This window comes from Mauremys mutica, chromosome 9 (genome assembly GCF_020497125.1).
Source record: "Mauremys mutica isolate MM-2020 ecotype Southern chromosome 9, ASM2049712v1, whole genome shotgun sequence".
Classification (NCBI taxonomy): Eukaryota; Metazoa; Chordata; order Testudines; family Geoemydidae; genus Mauremys; species Mauremys mutica.
The window spans coordinates 536,366-555,856 of NC_059080.1; the positions used below are offsets into that span (position 1 = coordinate 536,366).

A 19,491-nucleotide genomic window follows, 5' to 3' on the forward strand; every position below is an offset into this window, starting at 1 on the left:
AACGTCTGTTAGCCTATAAAGTGCCACAAGACTCTTTGCTACTTTTACAGATCTCAAAAAATAACTGTCAATAGGGAATTACTGAATGGGGATGTTTCTAGTGGGGTCCCACAGGGATTGGTCTCCTAGGCCCAGTGGTCACCATTTTCATCAATGATCTGGAAGGAAATACAAATTTTTGCTGATACGCTTTGTGGATGACACAAAGCTTGGCAGTGGTAAATGATGTGAGGACAGGCAGGCATACAGAGCTATCTGGTTTGATTGGTAAGTTGGTCCCATTCAAACAACATGTGTTTTAATAAAGCCAAATGCAAGTTCATGCATCTAGGAACAACGAATGCCAACCACTGGGGAAGGGGACTGTATCCTGGAAAGTAGGGACTCTGAAGGGTTTAGGGGTCATAGCAGACAAGCAGCTGAGTGGGAGCTCCCAGTGCGATGCTCTGGCAAAGGGCTAATGTGACTCTTGGCTGTGTAAACGGACATAGTGAGTGCTAGGGAGCTAGGAGGGGACCTCACCTCTGAATAAGGCGTTGGTGAGGCTGATCCTGAACTGCATCCAGCTCTGGTGTCCACACCTTAAAAAGTGTTGAAACATTGGAGAGGGTGCAGAACAGAGCCACAACAAGGATTTGAGGGCTGGAGAAAACGTGTGCTTAGAGGCCAATGTGTTTAGCTTGTCAGAAAGACACTTGAGAGCTGAGTTGATCACAGTGTCTGAACATCTTTGTGGGGAGAAAATACGGGGCACTCTGTGGCTCTTTAATTTAGCAGAGAAAGGCAGAGCGAGAACCAGTGGCTGGCAGCCAAAGCTAGATGCGTTCAGATTAGAAATAAAGCATCAACGTTTCAGGGAGGGTGATTAGCCATTGGCACAAACTCCCCAGGAAGTGGTGGATTCTCCATCTCTTGAGGACTGCACATGAGGTCTTGGATCTAGACTGTTCTCAGTGGTAGAAGATGACAGAACAAGGAGCAATGGTCTCAAGTTGCAGAGGAGGAGGTTTAGGTTGGATATTAGGAAAAACTTTTTCACTCAGAGAGTGGTGAAGCAGTGGAATGGGTTCCCTAGGGAGGTGGTGGAATCTCCTTCGTTAGAGGTTTTTAAGGTCAGGCTTGACAAAGCCCTGGCTGGGATGATTTAGTTGGGTTTGATCCTGCTTTGAGCAGGGGGTTGGACTAGATACCTCCTGAGGTCCCTTCCAACCCTGAGATTCTATGATTCTATGAGGGCTGGATGCCTATCTGGAAGATCTGCTTTTAACATAACCCCATGTTCTAGAGCTCAATACAAGGGGAACTGAGTAGAATGTAATGGCCTGTCACCATCAGGAGGTCAGACTAGATGCTCTAATGGTCCCCTTCTGGCCTTAAGCTCAGTGACCTTAGAATGTGCTGGCAGGCAGAGGTGGGTGGGGATACGTTGGCCAGTGAGTGTGGTGGGGCTGGGCAGGAATGCTCCAGCTGGTGGGCACGGTGGGTACATCTGTCCCCTACGTGCCCTTTCTCCTTTAACTTTCTCCCTTTCTCCCTGCAGCGCACCAGCCCCGAGGGGGGGATCCACCTGAATTGTCATTACTGTCACAATCTCTTCAGTGGGAAGCCAGAGATTCTGGACTGGCAGGTGAGAAGGGACAGCAGGGTCTTGGGCCCTGGGTACATGGATTTGCGGAGCCTCCTCAGGTTCCTTTCCCTGCTCTGAAGAGGGAGCAGGAGGGGCAAGAGTGGAGCCACCCTTGGACATTGACGGAGCCCAGGTCAGCCTGCTCTCAACCAGATTAGCTGGCAGCCATAGCCCTGTGGGGGTGTCTATGAAAGACATTCTCCTGGTGTTCAGGGTACAGGCTGGGCTGGGTACGGGGTGATTCCCCCTTGCCCTAGTTCCTACACTGGGGACATTGTGACTCTGTCTACCCAGCGCTGTGATTCTGCTCCTGCTTTCCTAGCCAGCCTAGGTTTGTCCCGCCAGGCTGACCCAGGCAGCGGTCTCTTTGGCAGGACAAAGTGTACCAGTTCTGCTGTAAGGACTGCTGCGAGGACTTCAAGCGGCTGCGTGGGGTGGTGTCCCAGTGTGAGCACTGCAAGCAGGAGAAGCTGCTGCACGAGAAGATCCGCTTCTCTGGGGTGGAGAAGAACTTCTGCAGCGAAGGTATATGGAGGAAGCATGGGAGAGGAAGGTGCCTGCTGCCGACCCGGTGGCTTGGGGAAAGGAGAGACCTTGTAGTGGAATGGAGGGAGATCTGTCATGCCATGGCAAAGGCCTTGCCTTGTAGTGCAAGGAGGCTGATTCAGGGGTGGAGTATTGGCTGCCAGCACCTGGGAAGAAGCGTTGCCATCCAGTGTCAGCTTGGGGAGGGCTGTCTCATTGCTTTTCTCTGCCTGAGGGTTGGGGGAGACAGCAGGTGGCAGCTCCGCACCTCCTGTCATCACACATCTGCACTCCTGCACCTGGGCTGGCCTGGCCTGACCTTGTCCTGGCTGGCAAGTTCCTGCACACAGGAGGCTGGAGGCGTTTGTTTGGAGTCATGCTCTGCCTAGGAGCAAAGAGGTGAGAGATGGCAAATCCGCGGAGGTCCCATGTCGTCCCAGCCCCGGGGCCAGTGCAGGATTGTTCCCGACAACGTTGTGCTCTGTTGTGTCTCCACACACCTGGCTTCTGGTCTTGTTCAGGTCAGGGAGTCCCCCAGTGCATCCTGGGAAGGTTTCACTCCTATTGTTTCTCCGCAGGGTGTGTGCTTCTTTACAAACAGGATTTTACCAAGAACCTGGGTCTGTGCTGCATCACCTGCACCTACTGTTCCCAGACCTGCCAGCGAGCGGTCACCGAGCAGCTGGAGGGCAGCACCTGGGACTTCTGTAGTGAAGACTGCAAGAGCAAATACTTGCTATGGTACTTCAAGGTCAGTATCGGCATTGGCAGCCTTGCACTGAATTGCTGGTGTGGGCACTGATCCAGAGAACTGGATCCTACTCTGGGGAGCTGGCCCTGCTGGAGTCCCCAGCTAGCAATGATGGGACACTGCTATGGGGAAGCTCACAGCTGATCCTGCCAGAGCACTGCTCTGAGGAAGTTTGTACTGTGGGAGTCCACAGCTAGTGGTGGTGTGGAGAAGCTTGCACTGCTGTTGCTGACAGGGCACTTCTGTGGGGAAGTTCACAGCATCTTACCAAGTGTTCCTCTTTCTCTGCATGCAGAGTGCGTGTGGTTAGTTACTTGGTTGTTTGTGTCTCCTACCACTCGGGGCTTTAGGCAGCTCGGTGCCATGCCTGCAAGCGTCAGGGGAAGCTGCTGGAAACCATCCACTGGCGGGGGCAAATCAAACACTTCTGCAACCAGCAGTGTCTGCTGAGGTTTTACAATCAACAGAACCAGCCCAACCTGGACACGCAGAAGGGGCCCGAGAGCCTGCTGAACAGTGAGTAGGAAGGAGGGAGGGAGCCCAGCAGAGCTCAGCCCGAGAGAGACAGGGAGAACTGGAAGCTCCAGTGCTGGGACTGGACGAGACATTAGGGAACAATCCTGCACTGGCCCCTGGGGGGATGGACTGAGTGGGACCTACTGGGGCTTCTCCATCTCTAACATCTATGGTTCTATGACACACAGGGCCCAGATGGGAGGAGCCGGCGCCAGCATGCTGCCTGTAGCTCTCACTCTTAGCGAGGATGCTCAGGTTTTTAACGGGCGACTCCAGCCTCTTTCCTCAAGTTGCCAGCTGGGAGCTTGATTTAAAGGGTTAGGGGACAGCGTGGATTGACTTGATAATCCACCTCCAGCCCCACACCACCTCTGAGCTGTGACCTCCTCAGATCTCATAAACTAAGCAGGATTGGGCCAGGTCAGTGCTTGGATGGGAGACCTTCAAGGAACACCCAGGGTGCTGCAGGAAGTGGTGCTGGTGATGCTGTCGGTGGGGCTTTTCCCTCAGTCAGAACTGAGCCAGTAACGGAGCAGGACAGTAGAGGGTGCTGTGCTGCTCTTTTAATGAGACATAACATGGAAGTCTTTCTGCTTGTCTGCAGTCCCAGGCAGTTGTGGGTAGTGCTGGGGTTGCTAACCCCAGTGTCCTGGACAATCCTGTGCTGTGTTCCAGGAGTTCCAGTTGGAGGTTGAATTCTCTCTGCCTGTTGCCCTGTTTCCTGTAGTTAACTTGTGTAAATCAGTGGTAGGACGTTGCAAAGTGCCTTGGGATCTCCCTGGATGGCAGGTGGCGATTGGTACCGTGAGGGGACACAGCTAACCCCGTCCTGGGCACACAGACGTAGCCTTGCTCTGCTTGGCTGTTGTTGGGGCCAGGACCTCCCCCTTGTTACTCACTTGATTTGGTTTAGGCTTGCATGCTGCCCAGGACATGTGGTGCTTTGTAATACTGGGAGATCAAATGACTTGAACTTCAGATGGACCCAGCACCAACTTTTGCCAAACCCTGAGCCTGCTGCCACAAGCACTACACCCTTAGAAGAGCAAATATTCCTCACTGAGAAAATCCCTGGCTCACCTGCACCAAGGTGAGGGAATACATTCCAGAGACCAGGGCTCTGCCCCCAGTCTCCAGGCTCTGTTGCCAGGAGAAGGGGACAGGAATGGACCGGCACCATAATCCAGATGGATGGCAGGGCAGCTAACAGCAGAGCTGTTCCATGTACTCCCGGTGAGAAGCAGCACTCAATAAGTGGCAGCCTTTTCTGTAGCCAGTGAAGCCCCTGATCGCTGTTTAGGGGTCACTCCACCTAAAGTATGTTGGAGCAGCAAAGGCCAGGAGCAAGGGCAAGGCCCTGCACATCGGAAGGGGGCAGGAGGGCCTGCGTGCTGGAATGACCCACCCTGGCGGCCCCAGGGGCCCGGAACTTGTGGCTACCTGGATAAAGCACTGTTGGCCCCTCGTGGTATTGAGACATCTGGGAGCTGAGAATCCAGCCAGGCAAGATGTGTCAGGCTCCCCCGACAGAGGGTGAGTGTTACGCCTGCCATTTCCCAGTTCAGCAGCGTTGTCCCTGCCATCTCGCCTAGCCACAGGGGAAGCCGATAGCTGCACTGTCCATAGCTGATAACCTGGACTCCTCCACAGCTGAAGGCACTACTACCTCACCACCTCCTTCCTTGCCCTTGAGGTAGTGCATACTTTTGAGGGGCCTCTAACGCTGCCCTCTGGAGCACTCACACAAGAGCGAACCTGTTTCACACGCCGTGGCCATTGCTTCTGCAGCGCAGGCTGCAGGGGTTTTGTAAGACTCCCCTTCTCCCCCCAAGCCCAGTAGTCAGCCAGCCCATCTATCCGTGTTGCTGATCTTCTTTATCCCCTTTGAAAGTGATGAACAGGTGGCTCATCTGAAATACACCCAGTGCTGCCCACCTTTGATGGCAGTGCCATTTGTGTGTGAGCCCAAGAACAGGCATGGAGCCTCCTGAAGGGAGGCTGGGACTTTACAAGGATGTTTTCTCAGCACAGAGCAGTACATACATGGGAAGTGAAAGGCTTGAAGGATCTTACTGCTGCATGCCACCCCTGATCCCCAAGATGAGCTGGGTAGGTGCTAGGTCTCAGGAAATGGGTAGGTCAGAAGCCACCTGTGTGTAGTAACTAACTAGATTCCGATCGACAGCCCACGGAGTTCAGGTCTGCAGCAGGGTTCCCCCCGGAGATCCCAGGTTTGGAGGGTGATATGCCTGTCCCAGAACTCATGGGTTCGAGTGACCTGCCAGAGCACAGAGAGACAGCAGGAAAGAGCTCCTCTTGCAGGGATGTGTATTCTGGTTGGGCCCTGTACAGGTTCAGCTCCAGCAGCCCAAACCAGGAAAGGCATTTCCTATCAGCAGTGCTCCGGGTGGTTCAGGTGACAGCACAAAGGAGCACGTTGGGACCAACACCCTCTTCCCCAGCACTGTGGAGATGGCACCATCTCTCCAGAAGCAGCCGCAGGGTCAAAGAGATGAAGAACTCTGGAGGGCCACGAGTAGTAAGAAACCAGTGACTGTGCCTGGGACAGACCTGGAGCCTTATGCAGTTCTGATTCCGTCCCAAGCACAGCCGCTGGCTGCTCATTCTTCAGGCTCTTGTGCCTCGTGGCTTTCCAGAGCTCTGCATCCCTGTGGCTGCTTCTGGAAAGATGGTGCCGCTGGAACTGCTTAGCGAATTGCAGGTTGCCACTGCCCTTCTTCAGACTAAGTCTCTGTGTGTGAGCACCAGAGCCTCGGGCTGGTTTTGGGGAGACCTGTGTCCCAGAGCTGTGGACAGTCTCTCACTGGGAAGGATTGGCTCTCCAACAGGCCCTACTGCACTTCATCCCTCTCAGGCTGGCCAGACATTCCTATGCAGAATGGCAATCTTCCCAGATGGGGGCTTTGAGAGCTCCTGACCTGATGGCAGGAAGAACCCAAGAACCAGGCAGGGTGCCTCAGAGGAGCACCTGACCCAGAAGATGGGGGATTGGTCACTTAGCTTGTGGGGCTCTGTGAGGGACTTTCTAGGCTCCCATCCCCTCATGCAGAGGGTCCTTTCTCCTTGGCCAGGCGGGGTGCTGCTCTAGGCCTCTGATTGCTCCGCTGCAGAGATGCCTGTCACCCAGCCTAGCTCATGCCCCCCAGCCCTGGCCTTCCCCGCTGACAGCCATGCTCTCTTGGAGACAGGCACGTTATGGGCTCCATTCTGTCTGGGCTGGCTGCCTGCCTGCTGAGAGGTGGGAGGTCCCCCAAGAGATCTGCAGATTCTGCAGCTGGGGACCCTTGCCAGCCCTGCAGCAGGATTCTCGGGAAAGGACTTGCTGCAGCCCCCCAGCTGGAATCGTCAAGTGGGCTGTGCTTGGATTTCCCCAACAGCTCTCTGTTTTTCCTACAGAGACAGAAGATCTGTGTGGATCAAGCACCCAAGAAGAGCTGGTCCCATGACCCCTTCTGTTGCCTGACAGGGCTGGGCCATTGGCAGCTCCTTGCTCTGCTCAGGGAGAAGTGCACTGTGGGGGACAGGTGCCTCTGTGACTCCTGCTCCTTAGCATGTTGAGGCTCTGCCGAAGCCTGCACGGAGAGCTGAGCATCCATTGCTGCTCCGTTTTCGTTAGTACTGTGTACGGCCATCCCTGCCCACCGGTGCTCACAGTCTAATGCCTGCTGGGTAATTCTGGACACGCTGGCAGACGTGGGTGAAGGAGCTAACAATAAACTACTCCTGAGAGGGTCTTGGGTAGACCATTCATCTCTATGCTTAGTAGCTGATTGGCTTGTTTCCTGACCTGGTCTGCTATTACCTCTGCCAGACAGAATCCCTGAGTTAGGCCATCTGTCTCCAGAGTGCACTTGGCTATGCCATCCTCACTCCTGGGGGACATGGCGGGGCAGATTTTGGCAGTATTGTTAATCATTTGACCTTCTCTGCTACCTTCCTCCTGAAGATCCCAAAGCACTTTGCAAAGGGGTACCCTGGTTTACAGTGGGGAGACTGAGGCACAGGGAGGGGAAGTGGTTCAGCTAAGGCTATGCAGCAGGTCAGTGGTCAAGCGGGGAATAAAAGTCTGGAATCTGCTGCCCACTGCCGTGATGGGGATGGGTAGGTGCCAGGCCAGTGCTGACAGCTGGGATGGAGTGCTGGGGAGAGCGAGATAACAGTGGAGACGATGATGTGATTTTTAAGGTCCAGTATCTTGTGATGTCATTGGGCTAGAAACATTGGCAAGTATGGTACAGGACTGGCCCTGAGCTAGTGAGAAGAGAGCATGTCAGTCCCTGCTCTTCTGGCCAGTGGCTGCTGCCATGCCCAGGCCCACCAGTGGGACCCGCCAGCCTGAGAGTGCAGGCGAGCAAGAATGCAGCACGTGCTCATGGTTCTTCTCTTTCCCTTGCAGGTCAGACTCCCGAGCCCAAACCTCCTGGCTCTTCCCCACAGAAAGCAGAGACTAATATGGTGAGGCCTGAGGGGGAACACATTGGGAGAGGCCCTTGGGCTGCCCTTGCCCCAAAGGGGGACTTCCTGAGTGGTAACAAATTCTAGGACCTGGCCAGTGTTTCCAGGGTGACACTGGCCCCATCTGAGGCTGGGGCAGCATCTCTGTGCGTGGGCAGAGGAGCCTGAGGTGTGCTGCTGGGACCCAGCCTGTGGGAGGGCAGCACGGCTGCGTGGGCAAGTGGCAGTGGCTGACTGGCCCTAGGAGAGCAGATAAACGCCATGGGAAGGCACGTCAGTGCAGAGCTAGGAGTGGTTCCCAGCGCTGACTGACGCATGCCCTCACCCTGTTTTCCCCCCGGCCTGTGGCTGTTCATTTCACTTGCAAAAGCCTGGGACCCTGAAAAGATCAAATTCCTTCCCTGCTCCTTAGGGTGGGACTGATGGGTGCTACGCTCCCTGCTGATTGGGGCTCGTCGGTCACCGACTCTGAGCTCGCTGCTCCTTTGGCCAGGTCTGCACCCCTGGGCAGTGCAGCCCATTCAGGGCTTGGCTCCCTGGCATGGGGTGTGTCCGTAGGTACAAGCACCTGCTGAGTGTTTGGCTTGAGAGCAGTGAATGGTGCTGGGGTGGGTACCTGGGGGTCTGCAGGTACTGCCTGAGATGGTGGCAGCAGGAGGCACCACCAGCAGCAGCTTCAGGGAGAAGGGCCCTGGCCATGGGGACTGGGCCTTTGCCATGTGGGTTGTTGGGGGAGAGGGGTGTTTACCAGCACAGGACACAGACTTGTCCCTTTCTGGATTTCGACAGGTGTCTGCAAAGGCCTCCTCAGCCCAGATGTCCCCAGCGCCCCCACCGCCACCAGTTCCAGCCACGCCTCGGAAGAACAAGGCTGCTATGTGCAAACCATTGATGCAGAACCGGGGTGTGTCCTGCAAGATAGAAGTGAAGTCCAAGGGATGTCAGACAGGTAAGAGCATGTGCTGTGTCTTCCTGGGGCTGCAGGGACCACTGGGACAAGTTCCTGACTGAGTGTGTGTAAACTCACTGAACGCCCAGCACCAAATTGAGAGGGGAGTGGGAGTGGTTGTAACTTCTGTGCTGAAAGCCTGGAGGGGGAGGGAAGCAACTCACCAGTAGGTGCCAGCCAAAGAGAAGTGGTTTGCCCCTGCTGAGAGCAGAGCAAGTTGGCCCAGTCTTCATTCTAGCTTACTCTTTGAATAGCACCTGTGCCACCTGTCCCTGCAACCTCCCCACCCCTTCCTTTGGAAAGCCAGGAAATTCTGCACCTCTTGCTTGCTAATTGGCCACCTCCCCAGCAGTCCCCACTGCTTAGCCCCTGCTGGTGCTGCATCCATCCCAACAGTAGGCATGAGGGGACTGTGCCTTCTCCCTAGGGCCAAGTGGGATTTTCAACTCTGACGGATTCTTGCATGTCACTCCAGAGAGCCAGTCTCATTTGGGGGCGGGGCGGGCAAGCTGACTCCGTGCAGGCTCTGGGCAGCAGCAGCATCCAAGCCAGCCTGCCAACGGGCTCCACACAGACTGCCGAAGAGGTCTGTGCTTGTGGCATTCCCTTCTTGGGGGAGTCCGCAATCTAAATGCCATTAGCACTGTAAGATGTGTCCTGGCCGTCGGCTCTCTAGGAGAGGAGGGTTTGCAGCAATAGCCCATCACACAGGATTTGCCTGTGAGTTCAGGGAGCTCATGTCTGGGTGTGCATGCAGGACCCGGTAGCGCTGCAGTGGGTGTCAGCATATGAAGGAGAGTCAGAGACTTACAGCCAGCAGGGGGTGCTGTAAGGAATAGAACCAAGGTGGGGTGCAAGAGAGAGACTGGTCCCCATCCCAGCCAGCAGAAGGCGCTGACATGCCCTTTGTTCTGTGCCAGAGGCAGACTGGAAGCCACAGGTGATTGTCTTGCCGATCCCCGTCCCGATCTTCGTGCCTGTGCCTATGCATATGTACTGCCAGAAAGTACCCGTGCCTTTCTCCATGCCTGTCCCGGTAAGCAACACACCCATTTGCTCATGCTCCCCTTCCCCTGAATTTCCTCTTCTGCACGGGCCTCTCTGAGCCCCCCTTCCTTCCTCCCTCCTGACTTTGGGTGCACTTGGCAGAGCCAGAGTTTGCTGTTGGGTGCAGGCCCCAAAGCGGAGGCTGTGTTTGGCTCTGACCTCTGCCTGCTGTCCTGCTGACTGATAGGTGCCTGTGCCAATGTTCCTGCCCACCACACTGGAGAGCACGGATAAGATAGTGGAGACCATTGAGGAGTTGAAGGTGAAGATCCCTTCCAACCCCCTGGAGGCTGACATCCTGGCCATGGCCGAGATGATCGCAGAGGCTGAGGAGCTGGACAAGGCATCTTCAGACCTGTGTGGTAGGTTTCACTGCCATTCCCTGTGCTGGAGCCCCTCTCAGGAGCTGGCCTGGGCTCAGCTGCTACAAAAGCCAGCCCTTCTGTCCGTGCTCCAACTTCTGCACAGCCTGGGGGTGAGGGTTGCTAACTGTAGGGAGCACCACCACTAAGATGGATGCCACTGAGAAGGCACCTGAAGAGCTGTGTTTCTGGCAGAGAACTGTGCCTGCAGCCCTGTCTGGTGGGGATGGGAGTACTACACATGTGCCTTAACCACCCTGGCTTCACTTCCAAATGATTTATTTTAAAATGGAGCTCCTGGCAGGAGTGCGAGTCCCTGTCCCTCGTGGGCTGTGGGTGTGCAGCACTGCACACAGAGTAAGCATTTCCCAAGCAGTCACCTGAGAGGTTTCTTGAGTCCTACTTTGCAGCCTCTGACTTGGTCTCCCGGAGAGGCCATAGGGCCACTCCAAGCACTGGAGAAGGCTCCACAGTGTGGCTTTAGGGAGGTCAGCTGCACTTCAGCACAGAGCCTCAGCCTAAGAGTGTGTTTAATTCTGCAAGTGTCATTTGACCCATTATGTCTGTTTCCAATTGGAGGGGGTGGGGGAGGCTAATTTGGAGCGTGAGTATCCTGAGCTGCTCTTGTGTCCGCAGACCTGGTGAGTAACCAGAGCGCGGAGGGTCTCCTGGAGGACTGTGACCTGTTTGGGCCAGCGAGAGATGATGTGTTAGCCATGGCTGTCAAGATGGCAAATGTCTTGGATGAGCCTGGCCAGGACCTGGAGGCTGACTTCCCCAAAAGTAAGAGCAGGCTGCAGGCGGCACAGACTGTCCTGGGGACCCTGCTGCTCAGGCAGCATTGACAGAGAAACTGTTCCTTGTCAGAGAACAAATGGCCAGCTGGGCACATGGGGCCAGTGACAGCTGGAGGCAGAAGGGGCTGATACGTTTGGGGGGTGAAGCTGGTCCCTCCAATATGAGTATGAGGAGAAACCAAGAGGGCAGGGAACGTGCTGAAGTGGCTCTGCACAATTGCAGGGAAGCCAGTGAGGCTCAGCAGTGACCCTGAGCCCTGACAAGTCAGGGTCACTGGTGCAGCCTGTAAAGGGCAGAGTGTGGGAGGGCCACGCTGCGTGGCATAAGGAGTAATGCCAGGGAGACGCAGATGAGGTTAGCAGCAAAACCTGCAGAAAGGTGAGGCCAGGAACGAAGTGGGGTGGGGCTGTGCCAGATCCCTTGAAGATTCCTGCCTCAGCTGTGGTGTGTCTCAAAGTGAGCTTGGCTGCTCTGCGTTGTGGCAGTGTCCCCTAAATAGGGCTTGGCTGAAGGCTAGTGCCAAGTGACCGCTGAGCTGGGCGACGCGTCCATCAGGGAATGGGTTAGGTCTGTCCTTCGCTAAATCTGCTCCAGGGATCTGGCTGAATAAACAGCAGAGTGATCCAATGTGCTGAGGCCAGAAGCATGGGCAGGAAATAGAGCAGACAACTCCACAGGGGGTTCTAACCCAGCTCCCAGATGCCCAGGGGGACAGGAAAGCCTTGGAAGCAGTAACTCCTCTGCAAAGCCGAGGGGTGCGGGATGGACGGCTAGAGCCTGCCTCTTGGCATGTCCCATTGCAAACCAGCAGCCAGGCAGCTGTGGTGATGCTCCCCGCCCCCAGGGCACCTTCCCTCAGTCAGGAAGAACGCAGCATGGCAGCCAAGGTGGCCCCTTCTGGGGTGACCTGGGACTGTGACCTACTGGAAGGAGCAGCAGAGATGGAGGCTGTTCTCAGGCATCCGCTCGTTCCTGGCTTATCGGCTCGTAGGTGTGGGTCAGAGATCCCTGGAGTACTTAGCGGGCCCCTCACCGTCAAGGAGTGGGAGACTCCAAAGAGCCAAGTGCCATGGGACTGAAGGAGCTGCTTACAAGCCCTGTGTACAGCAGGGCACGGCCTGGCCGCAGCGTTGGAAGAGGGAGACCATTTGGGACCATGGCACAGCAGGGGCTCGAGAGGTTTCTTTGGGGAACCCCCCTCAAGAGGCTAGTTTGCTGAATACTTTCAGAGGCCCAGATGTTATCATGCACTATGGCAGGGGTCAGCAACCTTTCAGAAGTGCTGTGCCGAGTCTTCATGTATTCACTCTAATTTAAGGTTTTGCGTGCCAGTCATACATTTTAACCTTTTTAGAAGGTCTCTTTCTATAGGTCTATAATATATAACTAAACTATTGTTGTATGTAAAGTAAATAAGGTTTTTAAAATGTTTAAGAAACTTCATTTAAAATTAAATTAAAATGCAGAGCTCCCCAGACCGGTGGCCAGGACCTGGGCAGTGTGAGTGCCACTGAAAATCAGCTCGTGTGCCACTTTTGGCACACATACCATAGGTTGCCTACCCCTGCACTATGGCTTGGTACTGTCAGTGCTGCTGCCAGCCATTGGCTGTGGCTAGGAGATCTCCCTGGGGGGATCCCTGGGTAATGCCCACATTAGCCCAGCTGGCTCTGTCCCACATTAGCCTGGCTGGCGAAATCCCATACCCCTGAACCCTCCTGTGCTGCCTTGTTTCCCGTCAGACCCTTTGGACATTAACCCCAGTGTGGATTTCCTCTTTGACTGTGGCCTGGTGGGGCCCGAAGATGTATCCACAGATCCAGACCTCCCTCGCACCATCCGGAAGGTGAGTGCTGCATGTGCGTAGACGGGGCTGCAGTGGCCCAGGGCAGCTGGTGGACATTGCCTGCTGAACCCTGTGGGGTTCTGGTCTCAGTTCGGGCCGTGTGGGGGGCAGGCGGTGGGCTGTGCAAGGGAGCTTTGTCACTGAGTGGACTGCAGCCTGGATGCCAGGTTCTCTCCTTGGATACAACTTAGATGGAGCAACTATAAGGTGGGTGCAGAACTGGTTGGAAAAGAGTTCCCAGAGAGTAGTTATTAGTGATTCACAAAAATGCTCGAAGGGCATAACGAGTGGGGTCCCGCAGGGATCAGTTCTGGGTCCGGCTCTGTTCAATATCTTCATCAGTGATTTAGATAACAGTATAGAGATTACACTAACAAAGTTTGCGGACGATACCAAGATGGGAGGGGTTGCAAGTGCTTTGGAGGACAGGATTAACATTCAAAATGATCTGGACAAACTGGAGCAATGGTCTGAAGTAAATAGGATGAAATTCAATAAGGACAAATGCAAAGAACTCCACGTAGGAAGGAACAGTCAGTTGCACACATACAAAATGGGAAATGACTGCCTAGGAAGGAGCACTACGGAAAGGGGTCTGGGGGTCATGGTGGATCACAAGCTAAATATGAGTCAGTAGTGTAACATTGTTGCAAAAAAAGTGAACATTCTGGGATGTTTTAGCAGAAGCGTTGTAAACAAGACACCAGAAATAATCCTTCCACTCTACTCCGCGCTGATTAGGCCTCAACTGGAGTATTGTGTCCAGTTCTGGGCGCCACATTTCAGGAAAGATGTGGACAAATTGGAGAAAGTCCAGAGTAGAGCAACAAAAATGATTAAATGCCTAGAAAATATGACCTATGAGGGAAGATTGAAAAAACAGAGTTTATTTAGTCTGGAAAAGAGAAGACTGAGAGGGTAACAGTTTTCAAGTACATAAAAGGTTGTTACAAGGAGGAGGGAGGTAAATTGTTCTTAACCTCGGAGGATAGCACAAGAAGCAATGGGCTTAAATTGCAGCAAGGGAGGTTTAGGTTGGACATTAGGAAAAACTTGCTAACTGTCAGGGTGGTTAAGCACTGGAATAAATTGCCTAGGGAAGTTGTGGAATCTCCATCATTGGAGATTTTTAAGAGCAGGCTAGACAAACACCTGTCAGGGATGGTCTGGATAATACTTAGTCCTGCCATGAGTGCAGGGGACTGGACTAGATGTCCTCTCGAGGTCCCTTCCAGTCCTTTGATTCTATGATTCTGTGTCCAGCTAGGCGCCCTCTTGATGTAGATTTTCCTTCTGAAGGAGCCAGGCTACTCGGCTCTAATTGTAGAGGGACCCTGAGTTCAATTGAACATAATAGTCAGCCTGTCCGTCGCTGTGTCTGTACTGCTCCCAGAGCTTTGTGGGCACTAAACAAACCTTGGGAATGTCATATGAAGATCAAATGCTCAGCTGAGCATATCACTGATATCCCTGACCCGGAGAGCTTTGGCCCTCAGAGCTTCTAGGCTTTGTTGGCTTTGCTATGGGAGTTCACAACCTCTGTTAACATGTTGAATTAGTGCCATTATTGCAACTCCTGCTGTGTGGGAGAGGGCTGGTCTGATGGTTGGCCCTCTCCTTTTGGTGAGAGCTCTGTGGCTGCCCCCGGTCTGCCCTCATTGGTAGCAGGTTTTGATCCTTTGCCCCAGCAGTGCCTGCACCTGTCTGTTGGGACACCCTGTGATGATGGGGTGCTCCTGCATGCCAAACATGCTAACAAGGCATCTGAGCCTGGTCTCACAGCTGATTCCCCAACCATTACTGTTGTGGGTGTCCTGGAGAGGCCTTCCAGTCCTACATTTCTATGAGTCTGTAGGCGTTCTGGGATCCTTTGGGACTATAAGTAACACCTGCCTCTGCACCCATGTGCTCTGGCATTCCCAGCCTTATAGTGAACTTCTCTGCAGGGTCAGAAGCGTCTGATGCTCTCCGAAAGCTGCTCCCGGGACTCCATGAGCAGCCAGCCGAGCTGCACAGGACTGAATTATTCGTATGGGGTGAATGCCTGGAAATGCTGGGTGCAGACAAAGTACGCTGGCGGGGAGTCCAGCAAGGGAGAGGAGCTGCGCTTCGGGCGTAAGTGTTACCTCTGCCCCAGGGATTGCTGGGGAGGGGTTGCAGCATCAGTGGGCCTGGGAAGCCTGTCCAAAGAGCTCCGGAGTCCAGCGAGCCCCAGGGACCTGTCCCCGACGCCAGCAGCCAGGCTCCCTTCTCAGCGCTGAGCACTCCAACCCCCCAAGAGCTCTTGCCTGAGGTTGATCTGCTTCCGTCTCTGCAGCTAAGCCCATGCGTATCAAAGAGGATATCCTGGCCTGCACGGCTGCCGAGCTCAACTATGGTCTTGCCCAGTTCGTCAAGGAGATAACACGGCCCAACGGCGAGCGCTATGAGCCAGACAGCATCTATTACCTCTGCCTCGGCATCCAGCAGGTAGGGAGGCTCCCTTGGCCTCGTGTGCTCCACCCCGACGCCAGGCAATGGGAGAGCGTGGGCATGCCTTGCACCCCTCCCTCACCCCAGTACCAGTAGGCTCTTTCCTGGGCCTCACATCCTCCTAACCAAACCCGTACCCAGGGGCAGGGGGCTCCCCTGGCCTGCTCCCCCCATGACCCCTAGTAACTAGCAGCTCTTTGTGTTCTAGCTGTGTGAGGATCGCGCTGGGGGCTTTCTCTTCAGGTCTTTTTTTCCAGGCCTCTAACTCTCCTCACCTTTCTCTGAACTCCCTCTAATTCTGCAATGTGCATTCTGACCAGTACTAAGAACGGCCAGGCTGGGTCAGACTAAAGGTCCATCTAGCCCTGTATCCTGTCTTTGACAGTGACCAGTGCCAGGTGCTTCAGAGGGAATGAACAGAACAGGGCAATTATCATGTGATCCATTCCCTGTCCAAACCCAGCTTCTGGCAGGCAGAGGGACAGCCAGATCATGGGGTTGCATCCCCGACCATCTTGGCTAATAGCCACTGATGGACCTGTCCTCCATGAACTTAGCTAATTCTTTTATGAACCCAGTTATGCTCTTGGCCTTCACAACATCCCCTGGCAATGAGTTCCACAGGGTGGCTGTGCTTTGACTGAAGAAGTGATTCCTTATGTTTGTTTTAAACCTGCTGCCTATTAATTTTGCTGTATAAGAATGGCCATACTGGGTCAGACCAAAGGTCCGTCTTGCCCAATATAGTGTCTTCCAACAGTGGCCATGCCAGGTGCCCCAGAGGGAACGAACAGAGCAGGTAATCATGAAGTGATCCATCCCCTGCCGCCCATTCCCAGCTTCTGGCAAACAGAGGCTAGGGATACCATCCTTGCCCATCCTGGCTAATAGCCAGTGTTGGACCTATCCTCCAGGAACGTATCTAGTTCTTATTTGAATTCTGTTATAATCTTGGTCTTTACAACATCCTCTGGCAAGGAGTTCCACAGGTTGACTGTACATTGTGTGAAAAAATACTTTCTTTTGTTTGTTTTAAACCTGCTGCCTATTAATTTCATTTGGTGACCCCTAGTTTGTGTGTTATGAGAAGGAGTAAACAGCACTTCCTTATTTACTTTCTCCACACCACTCATGATTTTATACAACTCTATCATATCCCCCCTTTGTCGTCTCTTTTCCAAGCTGAAAAGTCCCAGTCTTATTAATCTCTCCTCATATGGAAGCCATTCCATACCCCTAATCATTTTTGTTGCCCTTTTCTGAACCGTTTCCAATTCCAGTATATCTTTTGTGAGATGGGACAACCACATCTGAATGCAGTATTCAAGATGTGGGCGTACCATGGATTTATATAGAGGCAATATGATACCCTGTGGAAGAGTCTCTGCAGCAGTCTTCCTTGGTCAGATGCATCCATGTATTCCACATAGGTGTGTGCACGTGCAGTGCACCGGAGCTGGAGAATTTAGCCTAGCAGTACCTGTCGGAGACAGCACTCGTGCTTCATGCTGATAGTCCCTCCCCTGGCTATTGCAGGCAGCGCTGCCTCTACCCCCTCAGTTCCTTCTTCCTGTCCAGAGCTCTGTGTGGCTCCTAACCTCACTATGTCTTAGTGCCTTTCTCCAGTTGGGTCTAGTTAATTAGTGCACTTAGTCTGATGTGTGTTAGCATTAGTTTCAGTATTTCCCTTGTGATGCAATCGCCAGGGATTAAACATTGTCCGTCACAACGATCCCCACATGCAGAGCTTGCTGTGCTTAGACAAAGCCCATGGCAGGGGGTTGTGTTCAGTTCACAAATCATTCACCAAACTGACTTAGGTAGAGAGAGATCTTGGTCTGAAGCAGCCCCTGCTTCAACAGGCCACATGGCCTGTTTCGGCACCAAGGCCTACATAGGATTGGAAGTTGCCCTCAGGTTCTGAGAGTGCTGCTGTTTCGCACTCTGGAGCTGGCGCCTCTCTGAAGAGATGGAGGAGTCGCTCCCTGCTGAGTGTGCCAAACAAGAGGTCTCGTAAGACTCATCGTGGCTGCTCCAGGTTGTGTGTGGACTCGTCTGCCTCCTCCAGAAGGAGTGTGGACCGAAATGATGCGATGGAGCAGTTTCCTTCAACCTCTCCCGGGTACTGCACAGGAAAGGCAGAGACCCTGTACTGTTGTCTCCAATTTTGGCCCCGTGGCATCTAAGTCCGGTACCGATGAGGGTGATGCCGGCACTGGCTGTTTCTGCGACAGTGGCATAGCAAGTAGCAATGGACCTCTGCTTTTCTTTCCCGACTTCTCCCTTGGTCCAGGACTTTGCCAAGGCTGCATCGTTTATAGCCCATTGCCTGGGCAGGCTGCTGCACTGAACATAAGAATGGCCATAATGGGTCAGACCAAAGGTCAGTCTAGCCCAGTATCCTGTTGTGACGAGTTCAGTCACAAAGACCCCCTTGGGACTGTCACCTGATGTGCTGGAATTACCTCTGAGCCCGTTTTCCACTGCCAGCTTGAGACTCCAGAACCCTGCCTTGTTGAGCCAGACACACTAGTCTGCTGCAACACAGACCCAGGGTTTGGTCCACGCCCCCAAAGCTGCAGACTTTAACCAAAAACTGCTCAGCAAGTCACCTATTTCCAGCACCCAGACACCCAGTTCCCAAATAAATCTGTTTTACTCTGTATAAAGCTTATACAGGGTAAACTCATAAATTGTCCACCCTCTATAACATTGATAGAGAGAGATGCACAGCTGTTTGCCCCTCCGGTATTAATCACTTACTCTGGGTTTACTAAGAAACAAAAGTGATTTTATTAAGTATAAAAATTAGGATTTAAGTGGTGTCAAGTGATAACAGACAGAACAAAGTAAGTTACCAAGCAAAATAAAACAAAACACATAAGTCTGAGCCTAACACATTTAGAAACTGATTACGGGTAAATCTCACCCTCAGATACGTTCCAATAAGCTTCATTCACAGACTAGATTCCTTTCTAGTCTGGGCACAATCCTTTCCCCGGTACAGTTCTTATTAGTTCCAGCTCAGGTGGTAACTAGGGGATTTCTCATGATTGCAGCCCCCTTTGTTCTGTTCCACCCCCTTGTATGGCGGGAATCTTTTGTCTCTCTGGGTCCTTACCCCACCTAAATGGAAAAGCACCAGGTTTAAGATGGATTCCAGTACCAGGTGACATGGTCACATGTCCTGTGAGACCCCAAGCCTCCATTCTTTCTGGCCTGACTCACATGAACACAGGAAGGCTTACAAGTAAACAGAGCCATTTACAACTAATTGTCCAGGTCAATGGGAGCCATCAAGATTCTAAACTACCATTAATGGCCCACACTTTGCATAGTTACAGTAGGACTTCAGAGTAATACTTCATATTTCTAGCTTCAGATACAAGAATGATACATTCATACAAATAGGATGAACACACTCAGTAGATTATAAGCTTTGTAATGATACCTTACAAGAGACCTTTTGCATAAAGCATATTCCAGTTACATTATATTCACATTTACAAACATATTTCCATAAAACATATGGAGTGCAACGTCACACCTGCCTTCTGACGGTGGCCAATGCCAGGTGCCCCAGAGGGAATGGACAGAACAGGGAATCATCAAGTGATCTATCCCCTGACGCCCATTCCCAGCTTCTGGCAAACACAGGCTCGGGACACCATCCCTGCCCCTTCTGGCTAACAGCCTCTTGATGGACCTGGGCGTCTGTCAGCACCACACACCGATGTTTCCCTTCCACAGTCAGTGGAAGTGGGGCTGGGGCTGGGACCAGGCTCATCACAAGGGATCTCCTTGGTGCCAGGAACAACTTTGGCCTCCTTGTTGTCAGCACGCACTCGTTGCTCTCCACTTTGGCACCGTCAGTCACCTCGGTACTACTGCTGGTTTTGAGGTTGACACCACTTCCAGCACCAGAAATTATGGAGGCGTACTCAGTGCCGGTGATTCTGTTTCCGCTGTCGGCCCCAGTTCCCTCTCCATTCTGGGCTATAGGTGAGTCAGACTGGTTGCTCACACGCTCAGGGCAGGTGCCACCTTGATCCCTTGAAGCCCGGGACTCCTTGGCGTCCAGGTCAGGATCTTCCTCTCACTGTCCATCACCTGACCTGCATC

The 19,491-nt window shown here is 53.3% G+C and overlaps 1 protein-coding gene across 7 annotated transcripts in view; it reads left to right on the forward strand.

Annotated features, from left to right (window-relative positions):
- The window catches only part of ZMYM3 (zinc finger MYM-type containing 3), a 66,880-nt gene that overhangs the window by 38,144 nt on the left and 9,245 nt on the right, over positions 1-19,491 (forward strand). For all 7 annotated transcript variants that reach the window (XM_045031433.1, XM_045031430.1, XM_045031432.1 and 4 more), the window contains 12 exons: positions 1,541-1,627; positions 2,002-2,152; positions 2,731-2,903; positions 3,254-3,419; positions 7,837-7,895; positions 8,685-8,844; positions 9,765-9,880; positions 10,079-10,253; positions 10,890-11,036; positions 12,794-12,897; positions 14,844-15,012; positions 15,215-15,366. In XM_045031433.1, the coding sequence (XP_044887368.1) occupies positions 1,541-1,627; positions 2,002-2,152; positions 2,731-2,903; positions 3,254-3,419; positions 7,837-7,895; positions 8,685-8,844; positions 9,765-9,880; positions 10,079-10,253; positions 10,890-11,036; positions 12,794-12,897; positions 14,844-15,012; positions 15,215-15,366 (1,659 nt within the window). The remainder of the gene's footprint in view (positions 1-1,540; positions 1,628-2,001; positions 2,153-2,730; positions 2,904-3,253; positions 3,420-7,836; positions 7,896-8,684; positions 8,845-9,764; positions 9,881-10,078; positions 10,254-10,889; positions 11,037-12,793; positions 12,898-14,843; positions 15,013-15,214; positions 15,367-19,491) is intronic.